Source organism: Canis lupus, chromosome 20 (assembly GCF_003254725.2).
Source record: "Canis lupus dingo isolate Sandy chromosome 20, ASM325472v2, whole genome shotgun sequence".
Taxonomy (NCBI): Eukaryota; Metazoa; Chordata; class Mammalia; order Carnivora; family Canidae; genus Canis; species Canis lupus.
This window is the reverse complement of record NC_064262.1, coordinates 45,514,871-45,541,427: the sequence shown is the minus strand read 5'-3', so window position 1 is coordinate 45,541,427 and position 26,557 is coordinate 45,514,871. Positions and strand designations below refer to the sequence as shown.

At 52.6% G+C, this 26,557-nt stretch overlaps 1 protein-coding gene and 1 non-coding gene across 2 annotated transcripts; one reads left to right on the top strand and one right to left on the bottom strand.

The window, feature by feature from the left end:
- Positions 1-21,514, top strand: COLGALT1 (collagen beta(1-O)galactosyltransferase 1). Its single transcript, XM_025457984.3, has 12 exons — positions 1-290; positions 1,623-1,733; positions 2,895-3,012; positions 7,518-7,652; positions 8,814-9,018; positions 11,164-11,283; positions 16,435-16,511; positions 16,589-16,695; positions 16,894-17,026; positions 18,206-18,333; positions 19,418-19,624; positions 19,838-21,514. The coding sequence occupies exons 1-12, from the start codon at positions 28-30 to the stop codon at positions 20,103-20,105; spliced, it is 1,872 nt and encodes a 623-aa protein (XP_025313769.3). The 5' UTR covers positions 1-27; the 3' UTR covers positions 20,106-21,514.
- A 2,843-nt stretch (positions 21,515-24,357) lies between these two features.
- LOC112667006 (U6 spliceosomal RNA) lies at positions 24,358-24,464 on the bottom strand. Its single transcript, XR_003141002.1, has one exon. It is a non-coding gene; the product is annotated as a U6 spliceosomal RNA (small nuclear RNA).
- Positions 24,465-26,557: the final 2,093 nt, after the last annotated feature.

Sequence of the window (26,557 nt, the reverse complement as noted above, 5' to 3'; positions counted from 1 at the left end):
AGCGGCTTAAAGGCGACGCGTGGCGCGATGGCGGCGGCCCCACGCGCGTGCCGGCGGCGCTGGCGGCCACGCCCGGTGCTGCTGCTGCTGCTTCTGCTGGCGCTGCCGCCCCCGGGGGGCCCGCCGGGCGCCGCCGCCTACTTCCCCGAGGAGCGCTGGAGCCCCGAGTCGCCGCTGCAGGCGCCGCGAGTCCTCATCGCGCTGGTGGCGCGCAACGCGGCCCACGCGCTGCCCGCCACGCTGGGCGCGCTCGAGCGGCTGCGGCACCCGCGGGAGCGCACGGCGCTGTGGTGAGCGCGGCGTCCGGCCCGGGCGGCTCCACGCCGCGCGCCGCCTGCTGCCCCGGCCCCGGGCGGGGCGGGCTGGGCGGCCCCACGCGTGTCCCCGGCTCGCTTCCGTCTGCGGGCGGGCGGGACGCGCGGGCCCTCTGCTTGCGGTGCCTCCCTCCCCGGCTCTGCCCCGCCGCCTGGGACTGACCCTCACAGCGCCTTGGGGCACCCACAGCTCCCAAGCAGGGGAGCCCGGAGCCCCGCGGCCCGCATTGCGCTTCCACTAACGGGGGGGCCTCCCAGCTTCTGCTGCAGTGGATCCTGAACCCAGCCTGAGCCGGATTCCCTGCGCTCTGACCTGCGCGGGTGGGTGCGTGGGTGGGTGAGGGGGCCAGGTGGCCAAGGGTAGGGCAACGCGGCAGAGCCGTGACACCTGGCTGGTGACGTCCCGCCTCCTGCCTCAGTTTCCTCATCTGGAAAATGGCAGCATTAGTAGAACTCCGGTTGCATTGGTCTCTGAAGCTTAACCGTTTAATGTAATGCACGTGAAGCCCTTGTGCCTGGCGTCTCTGGCTTGGTGCTCGGTGCCCAGAGCTGCGGCTGCTAGATGTTGTCATTACTAGTCATCAATGATACTGTTGTTGTTGACTTAGTAACAGCTCATTTGAGGGGATAGCTCTCATCTGCCTGTGGACTCGGTAGTTTCCCTCGCCCTCCATCCCAGGTTCGCCAGCCTGGATGATGCAGGCACACAGTGGGTGCTTCAGAAATGTTCGTTGAATTAACGAGTAACCACAGGCCCCTATTAAGGTGGTGTTGCTCACAGAACAGACTTGAGGAAGGTGGGGTGGGGGTATACGATATATGGATATTTATTTATTTATTTATTTATTTATTTATTTATTTATTTGAAAGATTTTATTTATTTATTCATGAGAGAGAGAAAGAGAGGCAGGCTCCATACAGGGAGCCCCACACGAGACTCGATCCCAGGACTCCAGGATCACGCCCAGGGCCAAAGGCAGGCGCTAAACCGCCGAGCCACCCAGGGATTCCCAATATATGCATTTTTAAATTAAACCACAATATTTAGTACCTAACATGGTTATAAGATCCTAGATGCTCAGTGGTACTAACAGTGTCTAGTGTGTTAATTTTTCCAAAATTAGCTTGTGGGTCCTGTCTTCATCTGAAACACAGATGAGGAAACAGGCTTGGAGGGGGGGAGGCATCTTCCAGGGCCATCAGCTGGTGGAAGGCCAGTTTAGAGTGTGGAGCGCATGTTGCTTCGCTGCTGCCCCATCCTGCCTCAGTCTCCCCAGCCTCACACTGACTGTCCTGCTCGGCTTGCAGGGTGGCGACAGACCACAACTCGGACAATACATCGGCTGTGCTGCGGGAATGGCTGGTGGCTGTAAAGAGTTTGTACCATTCTGTGGAGTGGCGGCCGGCAGAGGAGCCCAGGTGAGCTCCTGGATCTGCCCTGACCGCCCGCCTTCCCAGTAAGACTGGGCTGCGCCCCTATTCACACACTTCCTGTGACTCCCCATTGTCTTGAGACAGAACCTCAGCCCCTCAGCCTCTGACTCTCCAGCCCAACTCTGCAGCCTTAAGGGCTGGCCTTGGCTTCTCAGACCCGCCCTCAACTTTAATGGACCATAATCCTCCAGTTGGACCTTTGCCCCAGCAGTTCCCTCCACCTAGAGTTCCCTCACTCTCTTGTCCTCCTGGTGGCCGCCTTCTGCTTTGTTCCCAGTCTCATTCTGTGCCCCAGTGCTCTGTTGCTTCGCTTCCCGGGAGCCTCTGGGCAATGCAGGCCCCTGGCTCCTAGCTGCCTGCCTGTCTGTCTTTCTTTCTAGTAAATGACTTTTTTAAAAAAGGTTTTATTGATTTATTTGAGAGACAGAGCACAAGGGCGAGAGAGGAGCAAGCTCCCCGTTGAGCAGGGAGCCTGATAGGGGCGTTGATTCTAGAACCGTCAGATATTACCTGAGCTGAAGGCAGACACTTAACTGGCTGAGCCACCCAGATGCCTCTCAGGGTTTATTTCTTTACCTATCTGCTGTCTGGACCAGATTCTGAGTTTGGGAGGACAGGCCCCAAGTTTTCTTCTTTCTTCTGTGTGTTCTGTCCCAGCAGCTCCCCTTATTCTCAGGAATGACCCTGCAAAGCAAAGAGGCTCCTAGCCCCATCTCTAGAGTTTTCTTCCCATTCTGCAGGTGCCCTGGGCTTTTTTTTTTTTTTTTAAGATTTTATTTATTTATTCATGAGAGACACAGAGAGAGACAAAGACACAGGCAAAGGGAGAAGCAGGCTCCATGTAGGGAGCCTGACATGAGACTCTATCCCGGGTCTCCAGAATAAGGCCCTGGGCTGAAGGCAGCGCTAAACCCCTGAGCCACCCGGGCTGCCCCCTGCCTTGGGCTTTCTCTGCTCTGGGCCTTTGTACGTGCTATGCCCTCTACTGAGGACACAAACTCCCTCCTCCAGTTTTCTCCTCTTGCTTCTACCCCCCCCCCCCCCTTAAGATCAAACCTACATATCTCCAGGAAGCCCTCTCTGACCGCAACCCTTTGGGTTGCCATAGTGTCCCATCCTTTCCACATCACAGCTGCCTCTCCCCAGGTCCTACCCGGATGAAGAGGGCCCCAAGCACTGGTCCGACTCGCGCTATGAGCACGTCATGAAGTTACGCCAGGCAGCCTTGAAATCTGCCCGGGACATGTGGGCTGATTACATCCTGGTGAGTTTCTAGGCCAGCTACCCTGAGGAGTTCGTGGGGGAGGACTGGGTGGCCACGGAGGGAAGGAGGATCAATGGGATGTGGAGACCATCCCTAAACCCGTTTACAGAGGAGAATAGGCTCTGAAAAGTGGAGTGAGTTGTCAGAGGCAACATGGCTGGTTAGCAGAGGAGCTGGAGTTCAATCCAGGGCTGCGGAGGTTCTTAATCATCAGGTTGTGTCCCCAGCCATCCCGTATGGTTGGACACTTGGGTTGTCACTTTATTGTCACCTCTGTGTCCCACCCCCATGATGACATCCTCTGGGTGACTCCTGAGAAGCCAGAGGATGGGATCAGTGGGGGTTGGGGGTGTGCTGAAATGCTGGGCTGCTGAGGCCTGACTTTCACTTCCTTCTCCTGGACTGGCCATTGCCCCTGGAGGAAGGGATGGCTCAGGCTGGAGTGTAGTCACGTGAGTGTAGTCATGTTAAGGTACCTGCCCATGGGCCTGTGTGAGCTCCTTCAGCCCGTCCCCTGGAGCTGGACGTCATCTCCTCCCGCTGGGTCTGGCTCCCCAGGGAGGTTGAATTCAATGATACCAGCCTGTCAGAGCCTGTGGTTGGTTTCCATCTAGGCACTGAGCCCCGAACAGTGGTCTGTACCTTCTTATTTGGTCAGCAGACTTCCACGAGCCCCTCCCTTGCCCCCCACATGCCAGAGCCTGAGGATGCAGGAAGGGTCAGTGCAGCCTGAGCCCTGCCTTCCTAGTGTCCCAGGAAGGGTGGCCATGACCAGAAAAGGAAACTGGGTGAGGAACTACCCAGAGGCAGCCAGTGCTGTGATTGTGGAAGGGCAGCTGGTGGTGGATCTGTGTCCTGGGGCTGTTGTGACAAAGGACCACACACTTGGAGGTGAGGGTAGGGGGGTTGCAAACAATGGAAGTTTATTGTCTCCCAGTTCTGGAGGACAGAGGTCTGAAGTCAAGATGTCAGCTGGGCCCTGCTCCCTCCACAGGCTTGAGGGAGGATCCTTCCTCACTTTTTTTAGCTTCTAGGGCCCTATGTGTTCCTTGGCCTGTGGCCTTGTCTGCCTCAGTGGTCACATGGACTTGTCTCTATTTCTTCTCCTCTTTAGGTCTTTAGGGCTCGTCTTACTCCAGTCTGACCTCATCTTAACCTATGTCCTAGTTACATTTGCAAAGATCCTATTTCCAATTAAGATCACCATCACAGGGTACCAGGGATCTAGACTTCAACATATCTTTTTTGGGGCCACCATTCAATCTACAGCAGATAGCACAATCAGAGTGTAGTGACGAATGAGCAAGGTTGGGGGCTGTCTTAGGAGGGGACCCTAGCAGTGTCCTGAAGGAACAAGGAAGCCATCCTCGGGGGAAGCTGAGGGCCAGTGTCTGAGTCAGAGGAAATAGAGTAGGGTGCAAGCTTGGGGCAGTCAGGCACCGGTGAGGAAGCCAGTGTGGCTGGAGGGATTATGGAGGTAGTCCTGAAGTGGTAGGTGGCGGCCAAACTATGCAAACCAAGGGAGAGATTTGGTTTTGAGAGTAATGGGGAGCCATGGAGGGTATATGAGCAGGAGAGGACTGTGTTCTGATTTAGGATTTTCAGAAGCCCTGTGGCTGCCATGGGGAGCAAGACCTGTTGGGGCAGGAGTGGGGACAACAGGAGGCCAGGGTAGAGGCCAGTATGGAGCAGGGCTGTGGAGAAAGACAAATAGAATGAAGATACCTTCTTAGGCTGAAGGGATAGGCCCTGCTCAGGGACTGAATGTGAGGGTGCCAGGAGACCCCATGACCCTGGCCTGAGCCCTGCAGAGAGGAGAAAGAATGGAGCAAGCTCTTCCTCTGAGCCCGGTAGGCTGATGCCTTAATCAGACCATTTTACAGATGGGAAAGTGGAGGCTTACAGAGGGAGGTGACAGCATGCTTGTTGGTGGAGTCTCAGAACCAGGGAGGCGTAGAGGTGGGACCTTCTGGAACCATCTAGCACAAGGCCTCCTTGTCTGCTACCCTGGATGTTGCTTTCTTGGTTTGAGGCTGGCTGGTTTTCACTCTTTTCCCTCAGCAAACTTGGGTGGAATTCCATGTGTTGGTTCAAAACTCAAAGCAGCTTTTGACATACCGGTATCTTTTTGTAACTGGGGACTCAGGAAATCCATATTGAGATGTGAAGTCATTTGTCCAGTGTTTTAAAATTGTTATTAAAAAGACCTCTTTAAAAAAAAAAAAAAAAACAAAACCTCTTTTTACTAACACTGTGGGTGTTACTTGTAAGAAAATATACAAGAAAAAGTAAGAAGCTTAGGGAAGAAAAAAACAAGCAAACCTTATAATCTTACCTCCCAGAGAGACTCACTTTCTGGCTGGTTTTCTGTGTTTTCTAATTGAGGTGCAATTCACATAACATAAAATTAACTGTTTCAAAGTGAACCACTCAGTGGCATTTAGTACATTCATTATGTTGTGCAACCACAACCTCCATCTAGTTCCAGAACGTTTCCATCACCCCAAAAGGATACCTCATCCCCATGAACAATCTACTCCCTCTCCCCCTCCCCCTGCCCCTGGCAACCACCAGGCTTCTTCCTGTGTCTACACAGATGGCGCCTCTTCTGGACATCTCATATAAATGAATCATACGCTATGTGGCCTTTGTGTCTGGCTTCTCTCAGCATGATATCCTCGAGGTTCATCCATGTTGTGGCGTGTGTCAGGGCTTCGTTCCTTTTTATGGCTGGGTGATGTTCCATTGTTTGGATGGACCACGTTTTGTCTATCCATTCTTCCATTGATGCACACTTGGTTTTACTTCCACCATTTGGCTATTGTGGCCAATGCCAGTGTGGACATGGGTGTGCAAAGGTCTGCATCCCTGTTTCCAGCTATCTTGGTGCGTACCTAGGAGTGGAATCGCTGAGTCATATGTAGCTCTATGTCTAACTCTTTGAGGAACTACCAGACCGTTCTGGCTGTTTTTATTGTGTATAAATTTAAAGGTCGCAAATTCAAAAATCCACCCATCCAGGGGCTGGGCCGGGAACAACCCCTGCGGCTTAACCCAAGGGGCAAGCCACCCTCAGTCTGTAGCGGGGGTTGCCATGTGGGAATTCCATTCTGGAGCTGCCGGAGAAGGCTGGAATTCTAGTTTTTGCTGTTGTTTGTGGCAGGTGATTTAAAGGTTTTAAAAAGCCTGTGTGGGTGACAAAGCATATCTGTGGATCAGATGCATTTTAAAATAAATAAATATATCCTGGGAGGGCAGCCCCAGTGGCCCAGCTGTTTAGCGCCGCCTTCAGCTCAGGGCGTGATCCTGGAGAACTGGGATCAAGTCCCATGTCAGGCTCCCTGCAGGGAGCCTGCTTCTCCCTCTGCCTGTGTCTCTGCCTCTCTCTCTCTCTGTGTGTGTCTCTTGTGAATAAATAAATAAAATCTTTAAAAAAAAACATCCTGGGAGATCCTCCTAAGAGTTCTGTAATGCATCGTGACCTGCATATCTTCACACCCCAGTGCACAGGAACACCCTTACCCGATCATTTTCTGTGACATGATTCCTAGCTGTCTGGGCTCACTCTGCAGTGGGATGTAGCCGGAATTTCTCTAGCCAGTTTGCCACTGCTGGACTCCTGGGTTGTTCCCCAGTCTGTGTGATAAACAGCACCACAGTGAGCATCCTGGTGAGGCCTCTATGGAGAATGTTGGTGACACATAGTTTTGAGGGGTGGGGGGGACCAGCAGGTTCCCCTCCACCACCCCAATGGCGACCCTATTCCTGGGTTGGTGGATTCCATTCCATGCTGCAACAAGCAAGTCACAATCTTATTATCTCTACATTTAAGGCATTAAAGGAAAACAAAAGGCTTACATAAAGATCTGATTTTTACACACTCTTTATCAGCATGTAATTGATGTCAGACAAACTAACATGAATTCCTCCCAGCCGCTCCCCACGGAGTTGGCCTCTGCTCCAACTGTCCTCATCAACCAGCGCTGCCTGTTTTATTATTAAAAGATTTTATTCATGAGAGAGACAGAGAGAGAGGCAGAGACACAGGCAGAGGGAGAAGCAGGCTCCTCGCAGGCGACCCAATATGGTGCTCGATTCCAGGATCCTGGGATCACGACCTGAGCCAAAGCCAGACGCTCAGCCACTGAGCCACCTAGGTGCCCCGCACTGACTGTTTTAAAAGTTTCCATAAGTGGAGCCACATGATATACTCGCTGTCATGCTCCACATCCCGCCAGTGCCACGTCTGGTCTGCATTTGTGTCTCTTTGTGCTGTGTGATCCGTCCTTTCTCTTGCTATGGAGTGTGTTTCCTTTTAGGAGCGTCACTTGGTTTGTCACTAGGGGCAGAACTGGATGGTTGAGGAACCGGGTGGCTTCCAGGGCCACAGCTGCTACTCCAGACCCCCAGACCTCCCTCCCCTCCCCTCCAGAGCTCTGGCCTCCACCCCAGCTGTTCAGGTCAGTCTTATGGCCTATGCTGATGCTGTATTGGGTGTTTTGCAGTTCGTGGATGCAGACAACCTGATCCTCAACCCTAACACACTAAGCCTCCTCATCGCTGAGAACAAGACGGTGGTGGCCCCCATGCTGGATTCGAGGGCTGCATACTCCAACTTCTGGTGTGGGATGACTTCCCAGGTCAGGGGACTGCTGGGGTAGGGTGGGACCTGGGGATGGTAGGGGCCAGCAAGTGGGGAGTGTGGCTGGAATCTAACTTATCATACCACCTCATGGTGAGCACTTTACAAGACCATCATGGTAATCCTTGAATAGTTCCTTGATGGAGAGTCCGTGACTGGGCCTTCTTCTCTGCACCCCCTTCCCAGTCACTGAGGCAGAAACAGGAACACAGGGAGAAAGGAATCGACATGCCTAAGCTCACACAGCTAGGAAGCATGGTGCCAGGTAGAACTTCAGGCACAGCTTGATCCAGGTGTTAAAATAACAGTTGTATCTTCCTCCATCCATTGGGTGGCTTCATTTTCAGACTCCTGGGGCATGATCCCAGCACGATTTGGCCAAAGTCTACTTTGGGCCTTGTCCAGTCTCCTCTTAAAGCTGAGCCAATTCTTGAAGCCAAGAAAATAAGTCAGGTTCTGATTGGCCAAGCCTGGGCCACAAGTCCCACCCCAGGGTTCAGGCTGGGGTTGCTGGCAGCACCAGGGAGAGTGAAAGGGTAGGTCTGGAGTGGGGGCCATGCCAGAACTAGGACCCCGCCCTGTCTCATCCTGTCTTTCTAATTGATGTGCAATTCACATAACATAAAACTCACCATTTTAAAGTGAACAGCTCAGTGGTTTCTATTTTTAAAAATATGTCATAGAATTCTAAATGTTATTCTCTAATAATTCCAGTTTGTAAAGATATGATGAAGAGAGAGCCCAACTTCAGATGGTTACAACTTATTTTCTAAAAGATTCCTCCCAAGTTCCTTGAAGTCATACCTCTGATGTTTAATCTCGTATAAATCAAGGGATCACACATATCCAGTCCCTTTCTCAACTTTCTGATTTCCTCCTTCAAGTGCTGCCTTTCTGATCTGAGGTGTTGAGCTAGATCTGCAGGTGCGCAACTGCTTCCCCTCCCTCATCCACCACTGCCCCACCGCCCCACCACCTAAGGCTCTGGGGAGGGAGATGCCTGACGGCACCCAGAGCTCCGCACTCAGGGAATGCTCGGCACAGCCAGAGGCTGGCATCCGAGTCTTGCTCTCCAAGTATTCCATGCCTCCCCTTGTCCCAGGCCTCCAGCCTTAATCTCTGGGGACCCCCATATAGAACTTTGCCCTCCTCCCCACAGGGCTACTACAAGCGCACACCTGCCTACATCCCCATTCGGAAGCGGGACCGCCGGGGCTGCTTTGCAGTCCCCATGGTGCACTCGACCTTCCTGATTGACCTGCGGAAGGCAGCATCCAGGAACTTGGCATTCTACCCTCCTCACCCTGACTACACCTGGTCCTTTGATGACATCATCGTTTTTGCCTTCTCCTGCAAGCAAGCAGGTGAGCCCACAGGGACTTTGCCAGCACAGGGGCATCTGTCTCATTCTCTGGGACCAGTGTCGGAGCCCACAGAAGGGTCACAGAACAAGAACTGCAGGGTGCAGGATGGCTTCAGGTGTGGCTCTATCCAGGTGCTCAGGTGATGTTCCCAAGGGCTCGCTTTCTCTCCAGCCCTGGCTTCACTGGGTCACTTCACTCCCCATATCTTTAAGACCTCTTTATTGAAGATTATTTCCATCTCAATATTCTCCTGTGTTTTCTAGTTGAGCATAATTATTCCCTAATTGTTTAATTAGGGAAAAAATATTTTAAAGAGAAAGAGAACACAGCCAGCGAAAACCGACCTATCATTTTTTTTTTAATTCTTTTTTTTTTTTTTTTTTTTTTTATTTATTTATGAGAGTCACAGAGAGAGAGAGAGAGGCAGAGACACAGGCAGAGGGAGAAGCAGGCTCCATGCACCGGGAGCCCGATGTGGGATTCGATCCCGGGTCTCCAGGATCGCGCCCTGGGCCAAAGGCAGGCGCCAAACCGCTGCGCCACCCAGGGATCCCCTCATTTTTTTTTTTAAACCATGGTTCAGCAAACTATGCCCCATGGACCAAATCCAGTCAACCATCTGTTTTCCTTTAGCCACAAGCTAAAAATGTCTTTTGGGTTCCTGGACCTAATTCTATCATGTGTTTAGGTGAGGGGGAGGACTTCCCTGTACCACCACACCAACAAGCAATTGTCTGTAGGACAAGCAGGGTGTCCTACCATTCAACTCAATTCTGACCCTGTCTTTGCAGAGATCGTATCATATCCCACAGGTTGAGGTTCTCAATCCTACCAGACTGCCCCTCACCCTAACTTCAGATGCCGGCCACAAACCCGTGTTCTCACCGTGCTTCTGGCCAACTGGCTACAAATCAGAGGCTCCCAAGAACACTCTCTTGGGTTCCATTAACTTGCTAGAGCAGCTCACAGAATTCAGGAAACGCACTTACTTACTAGATGACTGGTCTGTTATAAAAGTATATAGCTTCGGAGCAGCCAGGTGAAGAGATGCTGAGGGCGAGGTATGTGGGAAGGGGCACAGAGCTTTCCCACCCGCTCCAGGTGTGCTGCTCTCCCCACATCTTCACCTGTTCTGCAACCTGGAAGCTCTCTAAACTCCATCCTTTTGGGTTTTTACGGAGGGTTCATTATGTAGACATGATGGATTGAATCATTGGTTTTTGGTGATTCATCCTCTAGCTCCTCACCCTGCCCCTCTATTCATGGTTGATCTTCCTGGCAACCGGTGTGTGTGTGTGGCTGGTAGGGGGGAGGTCCCCTGTAAGTGCTTTCCAAAAGTCACGTGTTAACCTAAGAGATACCTTTAAGCTCTCAACATCTGGGAAATTCCAAGGGTTTTAGAAACTGTGAGCCTGGAACTGTGGACAAAGACCAAATATACTCAAGAAGTCTATATTTGGTCATCTGAATGGGGAAAAGAAATGAAGAATAATATTTTATGATATGAAGATTGTATAAAATTCAAATTTCAGTGCCTATAAATAAAGTTTCATCGGCACACAGCCACGCCCATTCACTTAAGCCTCATTTCTGGCTGCTTCTGTGTTCCAGCAGAATCTGAGTCATTGAGACAGAACCGTCTGGCCCACAAGTATAAATATTGACCATCTGGTCCTCTGCAGAAAAAGTTAACCAGTTCAAGTGAAAATCATTTTCATTGGGTTTTATACTTAAAAAAAAAAAAAAAGAAAAATGTAAACCACTCTGAAAAGAGCAAATGCAGATGGAGGTACCAACACTACTGTCTTGTTCAGCTGCCTCTCCTGTTTGGGCCTAACTGTGCATCTGTGCGGCCCACCCGCTGTTTTGCGGTTTGCTGTGTCACAGAACCTCATGGGGATGGAGACAGTAGCCGTGCAAGACACTCGTGAACAGCTCTGGAGCTTTCCCCCTGGGGCTTGCCTGGCAGTGTGAACCCCTCTTCTGGGTCCCGGTCCCAGCGGAGAGCTGAGGAGTCTCTGCTGCCTGCTGGGAACAGGGGGACCTGCTTAGGTTCCAACCCCCTGCTGGGCGGTGCAGCTGGTCACGGGGGCCACTGCTGCCTCAGAATGTTTTCACTTTGGATTGTTGTTTCCTTGGCCCCAGAGGTCCAGATGTACGTCTGCAACAAGGAGGTGTATGGCTTCCTGCCGGTGCCACTGCGGGCGCACAGCACCCTCCAGGATGAGGCTGAGAGCTTCATGCATGTGCAGCTGGAGGTCATGGGTAAGTCCACCTGCACCAATCTGGGAGGGCCAAGTCACCTCCCTGTTTCTATTACCTCTCATCCATCCCCTGAGCACTGATTGGATGTCTGCTGCATGCCAGTTCCTTTACTGGGAGTCTGGCATGAAGAAGGTGGATGGTTGTTCCGGCTCTTACTAGCTTGCAAGCAGCTGTGCACAGCATCCTGAGAGCTGTCAGGATGGCCTTCTGGGAAGAGGTGACATTAAGATGCAGTAGGGGGGAGGAGTTAGCCAGGAAGAGGATCACAGCTGCGGGGAGCAGCACATGCAAAGGCTGGAGGGGACGTGAGCTCAGAGAATAGTTCAGAGAACAGGGAAATAAAGGGGCAGAAAATAAAGGAGGTAAAGGGGGCAGAGCTGGCAGGCAGGGCCAGCACAGGGGCCTTGGACACCCAAGCTGAGAGACAGGCCTTTTTCCCAAGGGCAGTTGGGAGCCATAGAGGGTGCAGGAGCAGAGGGTTAGCAGGTTTCCACCGATGGACCTTTATGTGCATGGCATGTCTGGGACACCTCTCTATTTTGGGCTTTTCCTCATCCATGCCTCTACCAAACCCCAGACCCACCATTATTTAATATTTATCTCAAGCACACTTTTTTTTCCCTCTTGAACACATTTAAAAAAAAAAAGATTTTATTTATTTATTTGAGAGAGAGAGTGAGCAAGGAGTGGGAGAGCAGAGGGAGAGGGAGAAGCAGATTCCTCATGCCGAGCAGGGAGCCCAGTGCAGGACTCAATCCTAGGACCCTGAGACCATGACCTAAGCCGAAGGCAGATGCTCAACCTACTGAGCCACCCAGGCTCCCCCGCTTGAATACATTTATTTAAAAAAGGGAACTAGATATTTTTACTGTAGTTGCAAGCTCATATCTTTTTAATATATAGACAAATAAATCCATAAACTGTTAAACTAGCTGTCCCTCTAGTGGGCGCCTGAGATCAGACAAGCACACAGGGCTGAGCTGCCATCAAGGTTGAGGAGGGGACTCCTGCCCCAGCTGGGGAGCTCCAGAGCAACCACCCAGTGATATGATACCTACTTCCATGAGGGCCGCACCCTGTGCCGGCCACACATATCCCCCAGAACGCCCCTGAGGCAGCATGGCCATTCCTCCCACTGCACAGACTGGGAGGAGCCCTGCCCTGCGCTGGAGCTCCTTTTCCACTCTTAAACCTAGCCCTGGAAAGTTCTGCTTATGGCACCCCCTGGTGGCTGAAGATGGAATAGCACCTGCCCTCTTTGTTTTGAGAGATTTTTGGGTATTTTGAGGTAATACCTGGAGGCTGCAGGGTCACCAGAGTATGGACCCCTGCAATATTCTAGTGTTTGTCACACACAGATGCCCAGACCTGGTCCAGCAGCCTCACCAGGCTGCAGTCACAGAGGCAGGTCTCTACTTGTTACCAACTCCAGTGGGAACTGGCCCCTGAGAAATGTCTCTGAGGCTGCGATAGTTTTCCTAGTTTATTATATTATTTATTATTTTAATTTTTACTATTTTTTATATTTCAAGAGAGAGAAAGCATGCATATGAACAGAGGTAATGCAGAGGGAGAGGGAGAGAGAGAATCCTAAGCAGGCTCCACACCCAGCAGAGCCCAGCGTGGAGCTCTCATGAGAACATGACCTGAACCAAAATCAAGAATCAGACACTCAACTGACTGAGCCACCCAGGCATCCCTAGTTTTCCTAGTTTAAAGTTTCTAATGCATTTCTGGTCAGGAAACCATTCACACTATTGTCAGAAACTGAAGTCACCAGAGGGGTGAATATTTTCCTGTGTCTCTAGGGCCCAAGCAAAGTATATAGAACAAACAGAAGGAGGGTCTGGAAGATTCAGATATTTGTGTAAATCTTTCCTTCTGGTTTGAGTGGAGACATTTTCTCTCCATCCATTATGTGGATACCTGGACCTGGTCTGTGCCTGTGATTTTTTTTCATGAATTCAAAAGTCTGTCTTACGATGAAATTTCAGGCCTGCAGGAAGTCTCAGTAAGGTTCTCTGTGAATGGAGAATCCTACAGCCTGCTTCCTTCCCTCTGCTCATGCACAGTGGGGCATCTTTCCCTATCGGCCCCATATACCTTGCTTGGTGTAAATCCTGTTTGTTGAGTGTTAGCACACACCGTGGGAATGGGTGGTGTGCATGTGGTATGATGATTTTTTTATATCCTGTTACCAGGCCAGGCCCTGGCCCTCCCGCCACCCCAGTTTCATCGGCCGATGGGTTGTAGCTGTCTTGTTCTTCTATGAGTGGAATCGCCCAACATGCCTCTCTCAAGTGCCATGTCTTCTGCTCAGTGTCCCACCAGTGCCAGCGTGGCTGCCATGTGCAGCTGTGGCTTGTTCCTCGCCTTGCCACATAGTGTTACACGTAGATGTTTAACCACAGATTTATCCAGTCTTGGCTGCATCACACGTCACTTACAAGTCTTCTCATGAGGGATACAGGGTGTTTCCCACTGTCCCCAGGGTTGCTATGAGTTTCCCAAGCATGCGTGTGAGGGAGTTCCAGACATGCATCCGTGGGTACCAAGTAAGGAAATATCCACAGGATTGCTCTCACTTCTTACAACAGCTGCAAGGTCATGGGGCCCCCAAGACCAGACTAGGGGTTTGATAATTCACTAGAAGGACACAGGACTCCCTGGAAGCCATTACACTCCCAGTTACTGTTTACTACAAGCAAAAGGACACCGATGATAATTGGCAAAGGGAAGAGGTATCTGGGGTGGCACCCAGCAGAGTTCCAAGCATGGAACTTCCGGTTGTTCCCTCTCTGTGGAGTCGTGTGGACAGCTTTCACTTGTAGCACTGCTGTGTGACAATATGCAGGGTGTACTGCCATCCGGAGATGCTCCCTGAGCCTTGGTGTCCATGGTTTTTACTGGGGCTCACCCACATGGAGCTGGCTGATTACCACATGGGTGACCTCCGTCTCTAGCCCCTGCAGAGGGCGAGCTGATTCCACGTGACCCAAGCCTCCTGCCCTAAATCACACTGTTGGCATAGACCACCCCAGGCCCCAGGCAAACAAAGATCGTCTTATTAGGCAGGATGTTCAGAGGGCTTCCACCTCTCAGAAGCTGGGGGACAAAGCCAGATTTTTCTTTGGGCAAGTTTGGTTATTCACCCCATGATGGGCCTGGAGGTGTTAGGTTTTTATAACCACTGTGATGTGACTTTCTGGAAAGACTAAATTGCTTTGTTCCTTCTGGATGTCTGGTGTGCTCCGTTTTTACAGAACTGATGCCAAAGAGTGAGGAGACCCTCCGTCCCACAGGCAGGCCTTGTTGCCTCCACACTCCCCAGTGGAGGGGCAGACCCTCGGGAAAAGGGAAACGACACCTGGAGTTTGGACCCGGGTCCTCAGATCCCAACATCTGGCCCTTGGTCTCCAGGCTCCCCAAAGAGGATGGGGAGTAGCCAGAGCTGTGAAGAGCCCTGGGCAGGAGGAAAGCCCGGGATGCAGTGTCCCTAGGGAGCCCAGGTTGGCTTTGGGCCTCACCTAGGCCTGTCCCAGACAGAGGGGGGCTTTGTCTGTCCCTCAGGCTCATATAGGGCCTTTATTCTTGATGGGGTAGATGCCATACTCACTGTCAGGCTGGGCCCCTGTGGGTCAGGCGGTGGGCGTGCAGAAGCCACCCCGGCCTCATATCCATCCAAGGATCTGGTCATTCTGAGGGAGACCACCAGGGATGTGCCAAGATGGGGCTCTGGGGACATGGTCTGGTCTGAGCATTGTTCACAGCAGCTGGAAGGGCAGTGGTCATGACCACTCTGAGATTCTTGCCATTCCTTGGCTGGTAGACATGCCACTCCAGTCACGTGGTCACCTTTCCCTTGTGTGTCTCTGTGGTCATCCCTCTGTGTGCATGGCTGTATCCAAATTTCTCATTTTTATGAGAATCCCAGTCAGTATTTTAATCTGATTATCTCTATAAAGACCTTATTTCCAAATAAGGCCACATCTTGAGGTACTGAGGGTTGAGATGCTAACATGCTGGGGAGGACACAGTTCAACCCATAATGTGTGTCATTTTACAACATCTTTTCCTGAAGCCTCTGTGAGGAGGAGGTTTTTAAAATTAGGAGCCCTGGGGTGCCTGGGTGCCTCAGTCGGTTGAACATCTGACTCTCGGTTTTGGTTCAGGTCTTGATCTCAGGGTCCTGAGATTGAGCCCCATGTCAGGCTCAGTGCAGAGTCTGCTTGAGATTCTCTCTCCCTCTGCCCCTCCTCCTGCTTGTGGACTCTTTCTCTAAAATAAATCTGTAGGGCAGCCCCGGTGGCGCAGCTGTTTAGAGCCTCCTGCAGCCCAGGGCATGATCCTGGAGACCTGGGATCGAGTCCCACGTCAGGCTCTCTGTGTGGCGCCTGCTTCTCCCTCTGCCTGTGTCTCTGCCTCTCTCTCTCTCTCTGTATCTATGAATAAATAAAATAAAATCTTAAAAAAATTAAATAAAATAAATCTGTAATGAAATGAAATAGAAAAACAAAACAAAATAAAATAAAATAGGAGTCCCATTTTATAGACGAGGAAAGCCAAGGCCCCGACAGGTCAAGGTCACACAGCTTGGCACCATTCCTTTGTTCATTCTATGAATAATTATTGAGTGTCTGATGTGTACCAAGCATTGGGCACTGGGGACTCAGTATGAGTGGGCAGACCTGGTGTCTGTCCTACGGGGTTCATGGGAGACAGGAAGCCAGGGAGGTAGGGCTGAAGGATTGGGATTTGATGATCAAAGGCCAGGTGCTGTGGGAGCTAGGATAAGGTATCCTGGTCCAACTCAAGTCTATAAATAGACTAATAGTTTCGATGATTACTATCTTAGTTGGGAGGTCAGGGAAAGGAGAGGAGAAAGGAAGGTGTTTTGGGCCAAGGCCAAGCATGTGCAAAGGTCCTGAGGTAGGAAGGGGTGCATTTGGGGCAGTGTCAACAGCCAGGGTGAGTAGGTGGGGGGTAAAGAGGCCAGCACCAACATTGTGAGCGGAACGGTGTCAGGCACAGTCTCCGATGCCAGGCCAAGGAGCTTAGGGTAATGGTTCCTGGAGAGGTTGGGGAGGGGACGTTGTTCCTCCCCACCCCCCCAGTGTCCCCACTGACCCCTTGGCACTGTCTGCCCCACAGTGAAGCACCCACCAGCGGAGCCCTCCAAGTTCATCTCGGTGCCCACCAAGACACCTGACAAGATGGGCTTCGACGAGGTGAGCTGGGCCTTCCCTCGTGGGTGGGGGTGGGGCGGGGGCCGCCCGGAGGGTCCTACCAGAGCTTCTGGCTGCAGGTCTTCATGATCAACCTGAAGCGGCGGCAGGATCGGCGGGAGCGCATGCTGCGGGCGCTGCAGGAGCAGGAGATCGAGTGCCGGCTGGTAGAGGCCGTAGATGGCAAGTACGTTTCCCCCTCTCCCCGGGTCGGGGCATGGGGGGCCAGCGGGGAGCAGGTCCGTCCAGGGGTGTAGACCATGCACTGGCAGCCCCGGCCTCGTGGGTCCAGGAGAGGTGCTAATGGTGGAAGAGAGAGGGGCGCGCTAATGGTGGCACAGCAGGCCCAGTGGGTCTTCCTCTGACCCGCCTCCCCCACCTCCAGAGCCATGAACACCAGCCAGGTGGAGGCGCTGGGCATCCAGATGCTCCCCGGCTACCGTGACCCCTACCACGGGCGGCCTCTCACCAAGGGCGAGCTGGGCTGCTTCCTCAGCCACTATAACATCTGGAAGGAGGTAGGTCTGGCAGGGGAGGGCAGGGCGGTCCCCCCACTGGCCGCTCAGGGAGGGACTCATGGGCACCCCCTGCAGGACCCTGAGACTTCAGCAGGACGCAGGGCCTGTCTTTAGAGAACGCTTCACCTGCATGTCACCTGCACCCTGGCTGGGGCAGCTGCTGTCCTTTCATTATGCGGATGGGGAAGCAGACTAGGGAAGGAGGATGGGTTGAGCCTGGCTCCTGAAAAAGGGGGGTCTCAGGCCCAGGACTCCCAAGCAAGGCCTCTTCCCACCCAACTGCTGTCACATGTCTTTGGAACCTGGACTCTGTGCTCAACCATTAGGAGTAACGGCCATGGGGACAGTAAGCAATGCTAACCCCATGCCAGGGGCTTGCCAGCCACCCTCAGAAGGGAGGGCTGTGATAGGTGGGGACTGAGATTCAAACCTGGAACCACGGAGCATGAGGCCAGATAGGGCATTTAGGCATTTGAGGTGACGGGTGCTCTTTCCCTGAGTGAGATTTGTCATAGAGGGTGTGGGGCAGAGGTTACCATGTTCAGGGGGCCAGGACTTGGTGTCAAGTCCAGCCCTACCTCGTAGAGGGGTAAGCTCTGTAAGGAGGGTCCCTGTTGTTGCAGATGACAGTCACCCTCCTCAGTCTTGAGGACTGTCAAGTGCATTCAGGGAGCACCCAAGCACCTACTGTGCATTTGGCCTAGTGCTGGTGCTGGAAACTTGACAGCCCCTAAGACAGATGCATACCCCTGCAGGGGGCTCACAGCCCAGGGAAATGGGGAGACTGATGGCAAACCACAATAAACCAAGTGTGATGCACCCACAGCAGGGCCATGAATTGTCCTCAGCTGACAGCTTTGGCCAGTGGTTGGTGGTTGGGGAGGGTGACATCTGAGCCGAGGCCTGAAGGCTGGGGGCTTGCCTGCTGCCATGACAAGGGGTGCTTTGTGTCAGCACAGGCATAGGCCCTGGGGTGGGAAGGAGCAGCTCAGGCAAGGCCAAGGCCAGGGCACCTGTTGCCATGTGTGAGGGGAGCCAATGGCCAAGAGGTCGATCCAGTAGGTGGCGAGGAGGGCTTGTGTCTGCTTCTCTCCTGCTGCCCCAGGCCTAAGCAGAGCTGATGTCAGGGTCAGGTCTGGCCTTGGCCTCCATGTGATGTGGGCAGGGCACCCCCCTCAGGTCGTGGACCGCGGGCTGCAGAAGTCACTGGTCTTCGAGGATGACCTGCGCTTTGAGATCTTTTTCAAGAGACGCCTGCTGAACCTCATGCGGGACGTGGAGCGGGAGGGTCTGGACTGGGACCTCATGTGAGTGTGGGGCAGGGCTGGTAGTGTGATCTGCACCTGGGTGGCGCTGGGGTGGGGCCGGGGCTCAGGGGTGAAGTTTGGAGCAGGGTGAAGCTGGAGCCTGGAGCTCAGAAGTGTGGCCCAGAGCCTGTAGGCATGAGGACCTTTGCAAATTAATAGGCCAGCCAGCTCTTGGGGTTGTGGCAGAAGGGGACTCGGGTGTGGCCTGTGTGAGGGGCCCTGTGGTCCCTGGATCTGAGAGCAGTTAGGGCTTGGCTTAAGGCCTGGGGGGTAGGGCCACAGGCCTGTGAGGATGACCGGGAAATCTAGGGACCTGGCCTGTGGGGACGGGGCTTTGTCAGGGCTTGGAGACTTGCTAAGACCTGTAGGAGATGGGGTGTGGCAGAGATTTGACCTGGAAGCCTGTGTGCATGGCTGGAGATCTTGGGGTGTGGCCTGGGGTAGGTGTGGTCAGGGCTTGGGAGTGTGCCCAGGATCCGGGGCATGGCTGAGTGTGGGGCATTGCCAGGGAGCCTGGGTCTTAGACCAGCACTAAGTAGGATGTGGCTAGCGTATTTCTGGAACAGCCTTTTGGGATCTCCTGTAGGTGAGTTGGTTTGTCCTCCCACCATCTCTCTCTCTCTCCTCCTATGTGCAGAGCCCTGATGTAGGTTCTAGGCTGAAGACTCTGGACCATGCTAGTAATAGGAACAGTAGCCATATCCCTTCATCCCTACCTACTCACCATTCCTGCACCTTGCCCAGCTGCCCCACAGTCTTCTGAATTCAGAGCAGCTTCCTTCCTAGCGCGTTCCTGGCCTCAGAGAGTGTCCAGGACGTCCTGTCCTTCCCAGCTCCAAATTCTTCCATGGCTCCCTAGTGCCCTTGGAAAAAACTCGGTCTCCTCCCTGCACATCCCAGACCCCTGTGGTCCTCCCTGGTCCAGCAGCCATACCAGCCTCCTCATTGCTCCCCAAACCCGCCAAGCCCGCTCCCACCCCAGGGCCTGATGGAGGCTCACTTGATCTCTGATCTCCGACTTGCTCAGTCAGCATTCTCCAGCGGGTGGGACGAGGGTGACAGGGCCCAAACTCTGCCCCCACAGCTACGTGGGCCGGAAGCGGATGCAGGTGGAGCACCCAGAGAAGGCTGTGCCCCGTGTGAGGAACCTGGTGGAGGCGGATTACTCCTACTGGACGCTGGCCTACGTGATCTCCCTGCAGGGCGCCCGCAAGCTGCTGGCCGCCCAGCCTCTCTCCAAAATGCTGCCTGTTGACGAGTTCCTGCCGGTCATGTTTGACAAGCACCCAGTGTGAGAGGGGCTTCCAGTGGGCACCCGGGCCGGGGTCTCGCTGTGTGTCTGTCCTGGGTGGGTGGGCATGGGGCTGGCAGGCCCCGGGGACGGACGTGTCTACCTGTCTCCTCCCTCCTCCATGCATCCCCTCCACCCGCCCCTGCCCTGCCCACTTCTCCCTCCATCTGCCCCTTCCTCCCCACCCACGCCGCCCCTCCTCCCTCCCCCCAGGTCCGAGTACAAGGCCCACTTCTCGCCACGCAACCTGCGCGCCTTCTCGGTGGAGCCCCTGCTCATCTACCCCACGCACTACACTGGGGACGACGGGTATGTGAGCGACACGGAGACCTCCGTCGTGTGGAACAATGAGCACGTCAAGACCGACTGGGACCGTGCCAAATCCCAAAAGATGCGGGAGCAGCAGGCGCTGAGCCGCGAGGCCAAGAACTCTGATGTGCTGCAGTCCCCGCTGGACAGTGCTGCCCGCGACGAGCTCTGAGGGCCAGTGGCCGTGTCCCCGGGGCCTGCCACGCCCCCTGCGCCCCATCCTGCAGACCCCCGGCAGGCTGCCCCGGGCTGTCCGCACAAGGCGGTGTCCAGCCAGCTCTTGCTCCGCAATCACGTGCACGCAGGCAGCTTTCATGGAGTGCCTACTGTATGCCGGGAACAGGGCTTGGCACAGGGGGATCAGCGGGACCCAGACACCGTCAGTGGCTTCCGAACACTTGAAGTCCTTACCCTGTACCAGGCTCCTATGTTTGGCACTGAGTGATGCATAATTACTCCTTCCGTCAGGGATTGATTCAGCCATCAAGCTTTTGTTGATTCCCACCCTGCAAGAATCAGCACTAGTGAAACAGTCGTTGTTTTAATTCATTGGTATTTATTGAATGCCTACTGTATGTCGGGCACCAACCATTCTAGGCTCTGGGAATATTGAGATAAACAAGACACTTCCCGTTCATTCCTTCGAACACCTATGAAGCACCCACTATGTGCCTGGTACTTGTGACACAAAGATAAGTTCTCACTGACTTAGAGCATTTGTTGAGTGCCTGCTATATGCTAGGAACTGAGCTTGGTGCTGGGGGTGAAGATAAGCAAGGTGCTTTCCACTCTTCAATTGGTTTCTTCCCCAAACACCTAAAGAGCACCTACTGTGTGCCGGGCATTAGTGATACCAAGCAGTATGGCAGTTGCTCGGCCAGCATTGGATCACCTACGTGTGTGCTGGGACACGTGTTAAGTGCTGGCCACCAAGATGAGTCTTTTACTTCTCCATGCAGCAGGCGTTAATTGAGCGCCTACTGTGTACCAGACCTCATGGACTCCCAGTGGGATGAGAATGGTTGGCTGAGTTTGATCCCTGCCTGCCCCCACTCCCCCGCCCCCTGGTCACCCAAGCTGTGTGCAGACAAAATCCCCCCACCACCCAGGAGGGAGGGTGGCTCTTCCCCCACCAGGGGCAGCTGGGCCCAGTGACCACGTGGCCACAGGCAAGCTCCCCTGGACCCTGCCCCCCTGGTGGGGGCCAGGGATGAAGACAGGGGCTGGGTCTCCTGTGCTCACCCCTGCTCCCGTGTTGACCTGTCTCCCTGTGTGCTTGACCTCCCTGGCCTGCGTCTCAGGTGTGAGCTCTGCTTGCTCCGTGGGGTTCCTACCGCCAAGCCTTTGGTGGGACTCTTGGGGAGGGGCTTGCATGGGCTCAGCTGCACCAGGGCACAGCCCATGGCCTGGGCAGGACGTTCCCCTGCAGGGGCTGGAGGACTTGCTCTGCCTCCCGCCTGGAATGAATGTCAGAGCCAGTCAGTGGTGCTTTGCTCACTTAGGGATAACTGCTCACTGGGTCAGGTCCTGGATAACCTGCTTATTTTTTTATTAAAGGTTCCTGGTTGATTTTCACATAAACCTGTATTCTCTTCTTGCTCCACTGCTCTGCTTACCACGGTTACACACTCACACTTCCCACCCCCCACTGCCCACCAAGATGTGGGAGGAAATGAGGTGCTGGAGGAGAGCCCACCCTGGAGGGAGTGGGGGTGAGGGTGTGTAGTGAGAGTCACTCGTGTCCCACCCGGCCCACCCCATAAATCTTCCCTGAAATAGCCCAGGGACAGCTGGCCAACCGCACTGTCTCCTGCGGGGGTCAGCTGCAGGGTGGTCTCAGATGACAGAATGAGAAGCTGTCACGTTTTGGAATCTCCAGAAAACTGACTCTAAAATGAGGATTTGAATTGTCCCAAGAGATGACCCCAGGAAGCCCGCCCATGAGTGTGGGGACATGAGCCAGGGAAGGAGCCCCTGCCGGAGGTGCGAATGAGCAATTGACGCTGGGCCGCTGGGGGCCTCAGGGGACAGCACTGAGCATGCGCCGCGGAATGGTCCCACCTCAGGTGATGGGGATGAAGTGTTCATCCACACCTGGTTCTTCGTCCAATACTTAAAGGTTCTCAAGATTTCTAAGGCCTTGGAAGGCTTGGGTACAAACCCAAGCCTTTTACAAGAGAGCACAGATGGTGTGTGATCCTTGTGGGAGAATTAGAATATGCCGCTAAAGCAGAATTAAATCCTCTATCCTCAGAGACAACAATTAACATTTTGGTGAAAAACCTTTCAGTTTCGCCCATGTGCATGGTGCAAATACATACACGTTTTCTAAAAGAGGATCATGTTCCATAAACTGTTGCAACCTCCCACCCCCACCCCCTACCAATGCAACACATTTTTATTCCATAAACGTGGAATCACATGGCACCCGGTTTTTCAGCAATTTTCTTTATTTTACTATTTTTAAAAGATTTTATTTATTTGACAGAGAGAGAGAGAAAGTGGTGTGCCCAAGATTGCGAATCCGAGAAACCATGGAGCCGACCCGATGCAAGTACATGAGGGTTTATTTACAAGCTCGTGCTCCATGCAGCAGAGCAGGGACTTGGACCCCGAGACTAAGAAGCACAGCAGTGTTATAGGGGTCCGTGGCCAATGAGATTGTAACATACGTAGAAAGTTGCACAGCCATGTCGGTCCACACGCAGGTGGCCAATTGAATTACGATTCACCCTATAGTGACCATTTGAACTAGCCTATTATTCTGGTTAGAATTGGTGCGCAGGTTTGGCAGGCAAAAGAGGGGTTTTCGTTCCTTGGCCGTTAAAGGTCAGAGGTCCCGCATTCCTATGTGTGCTAGTTTCTGATAAGGGTGTGCTTAATAGCTAAACTAGGGTGAGGGAGTGCCTTAAACAATAGGCAGGTCGTTTGGGGGGGTTTACATGAGATGGCGGGTGTAGCACAGAATGGAGTTAGTCCTGCTCTGCTTGTCCAGGGGTAGGGGATTTTTGTTAGATTTCCTGGGTCCCACAAAAGCACAAGCAGGGGGAACTGCAGAGGGAGAGGGAGAAACAGAGCAGGGAGCCCGATGCCGGGTCCATCCCAGGACCCTGAGATCATGACCTGAGCCGAAGGCAGACGCTTAACCAACAGAGCCACCCAGGCACCTCAGCAATTTTCTTTTTAAATTTAACAACAGATGGTAGATGTTCTAATCAGTGCAGATGTGTACCAGTTCTTTTGGGGTTGTCAAGTTCAATGTTTGGTGATGGTGATGGACCACCATTCACGGGGCCCTGCTGACCCAAGAGTGGCACAGCGTGACTGCCAGCCGTGTTACGTGACACATCCTTCCTACTGAGCTCTTTTTGCAGTTGGGTGAGTCAGCGCAGGTGCAATTGCTGGATTAACGTGTGTGCGCCTGTCTCATTTCATGCGGCTACTGTATTTACTCTTCTTGTTCAGTTCCAACTGCTCACCGTGTTTACGGAGGTGGGTGACGCAAGCTTATTAACCTCTCATAGAACATCGCAGTCATTTCTCATGTGTTCCAGTTACGTGTGATGTTTCTAAATCTTATTTTAACCCAGTGGATCTCAGCTGGGGTATTTTTGTTCCTCGGGAACATTTGGTGATGTCTGGAGACATTTCTGGTTGTTGTGACTGGGGGTGGTGCTATTGGCATCTGGTGGGCAGAGGCCAGGGATGTCACTGCATGTCCTTTAGTGCACTGTGACAAAGACTGATTTGGTCCCAAAAGTCCACAGGGCTGTGGTTGAGAATCTTGCACCAATCTCATTGGGCCTTTTGAGGACATGGGTCTCTAGAAGCATCTTCTCAGTGGCATGAAGTAAAGCTTCCTGTGCTATGAAATTCCTCTGATTAAAACAGATTCTCAGGCTCTGCCCCAGACTGAAGGGGTTAGAAGTTTAGGGGTGGTGCCTGGGAGTCCCAATGTTATTCTGAATAAAATCTCCAGAAGAGTCATATCTTCCTTCTGGAATACACACACACACACACACACACACACACACGTCATTTGTTATATATAGTTCCATGTTTCCACGACTATGTGTGTGTGTGTGTATATATATATATATATATATATATTATATATTATATTCAGAAGTCTGAAATCAGTTTCACTTGGACATAATCAAGATGTCAGCATGATTGGTTCCTTCTAGAGAATCTAGGGGAGAATTTTTTTCACATCCTTGTGTTTTCTAGCTTTGGAGATTGCTAGCATTCCTTGACTCACAGCCACTTCCTGTAACCCCCCCACACACACACCCCTTGCTTCTGTCATAACATCTCTCACTTCTCCATCCTACCTTCTGCCATCCCTCTTATCCCTGGGATTACAGTTAGGGCCCACTTGAATAATCCAGGATAAAGTTCCCATCAGCTCAAGATCCTTAATTATATCTACAGTGTTCCTTTTGCCATTTATGTGCATCCTTGCACAGGGACCATGCTAAGCTTCCCTGTATCGTTCCAATTTTAGTATATGTGCTGCCAAAGCGAGCACCCGTTTTGCCATTTAAAGCAACATTCACAGAGGCACCCGGGTGGCTCAGTCAGTTAAGCATCCAACTCTTGATCTCAGCTCAGGTCTTGATCTCTGGGTTGTGATGTCAAGCCCCGTGTTGGGCTCCATGCTCCACAGTGGGTGCTGGACATGGAGCCTACTTAAAAAAAAAAAAGTAACATTCATAGTTTCTGGGCAATGGAATGTGGGCATCTTTGGTGGAAGCGTTATACAGTCTAACATACTCATCCTTTTAGCAGGCTGTTATTGAGGCTGGATCTATGGATGAATCATAGTTTATTACATATCATAACGTGGCATAGCAGTCAGGAGTGGGAAACAAGCCACTTGGAGTCTTCTTTTTTCTTTTAAATTTTTTATTATTTAAGTAAACTGTGTGCCCAGTGCAGGGCTTGAACTCATCACTGAGATCAAGAGTGCCACGTTCTCCTGACCAAGCCAGCCAGGCACCCCAAAAAACCACTTGAGGTCTTTTAACACAAAGGGTGTAACACAGGAAATTCACAATGATTGAACTCTGCTGCTGTAGCATTAAAGCAACCACAGATTGAGCTGAATGAATAAATGAATGAATGAGCATGGCCTTGTGCCAATAAAACCTTTATTTACAAAAACAGGCAGTGGGCTGGGTGAGTCCAGGGGTCAGTTTGCCACTCCTACTGCAGAGGAGCCAGACCAGGACTGATCCTACAGGAGTGAGTCTGCAGAACGGGGGCGGGGGGCGCGGAGCTCCCCCAAAATCAAGGCAGGGAATCAGGAGGTCTTTGAAACCTCTGACTTTGGGCATACACCCTGTAGCTGTGATTCAGAAACAGAATGCCACCTTTGTGTCCGCCACAACTGCTTTGTAATGCCCACCAAGCTTTTCACTGGACAAAGGAATGCAGATTCCAGAACAGCAGGTGTTCCCATGCCTGGCTGCTGGCCTGAGAGAAGGGGAAGCAAAAATCTAGACAGCTGTGGTCTCTTGTGCCTCCCAGACTCCCCAGGCATGTCCACGGGTGGGCCTGAGCCCGTGCCCAGCTGCAAGAAAGTCTGTGAGCGCGGCTGCAGCTTTGCAGCCTCTGCCTGGAAAGGGGTTGGATCAGGGCGGGTTCTGATGTCAACCCACCACTTCCTCCTCATTTATGACTGTACTTTATGGTGATGGTAAGAGGGATTGTGTAATTGTAGGATGCATAATCGTGGAACCTGTTATATGTAATTGCAGGATTAGGAACACAGTAATTATCATGCGATATAATAAATTATGTAATGAAATGTAATCCTACGTAGATCATGAATCACATAATTGTGTTATACCCTCCAGGAAACTGTTTATCTTGTTTATGTTCCCTGGGCGATCCTGCCATGGTAGCAGGGGGTGTGCGTAAGCAGGGGAGGGATTTGGGTAGAAGGCGAGAGCAGGAGGGAGGGTAAGGTTGAGACCAGGGGTTCAGGGATAGTGGAGGGTGGGGTGAGCATGAGGACGGTGCTGGAGTTTAGCCTCCAGTTAGGAGAGGTGAGGAGAAGCCGGAGGGCAAGTTGAATAATGGGTTAGGTCAGAGGTGGGCAAACTCTGGTCCGGAGGCCTGAGACCCTCTCGTCATCTGCTTTTCTTTTTCTTTTTTTTTTTTTCTTTCTTTTTTTTTTTATTTATGATAGGCACACAGTGAGAGAGAGAGAGGCAGAGACACAGGCAGAGGGAGAAGCAGGCTCCATGCACCGGAAGCCTGACGTGGGATTCGATCCCGGGTCTCCAGGATCGCGCCCCGGGCCAAAGGCAGGCGCTAAACCGCTGCGCCACCCAGGGATCCCCTGCTTTTCTTTTTAATGTTTAAAATTGAGATGAGGGGATCCCTGGGTGGCTCAGCGGTTTGGCGCCTGCCTTTGGCCCAGGGCGTGATCCTGGAGTCCCGGGATCGAGTCCCGCGTTGGGCTCCTGGCATGGAGCCTTCTTCTCCCTCTGCCTGTGTCTCTGCCTCTCTCTCTCTCTATCATAAATAAATAAATAAATCTTTTTAAGAAATTAAAAAATAAAATTGAGGGCAGCTCAGGTGGCTCAGCGGTTTAGTGCCGCCTTTGGCCTAGGG

Excerpts from the sequence above, each read along its gene's own strand:
- COLGALT1 (XM_025457984.3), top strand. The coding sequence starts at position 28 with ATGGCGGCGGCCCCACGCGCGTGCCGGCGGCGCTGGCGGCCACGCCCG. Across the intron at positions 11,284-16,434 it reads TGTGCAGCTGGAGGTCATGG|TGAAGCACCCACCAGCGGAG; the intron begins GTAAGTCCACCT and ends TCTGCCCCACAG. Across the intron at positions 19,625-19,837 it reads ATGTTTGACAAGCACCCAGT|GTCCGAGTACAAGGCCCACT; the intron begins GTGAGAGGGGCT and ends CCCTCCCCCCAG.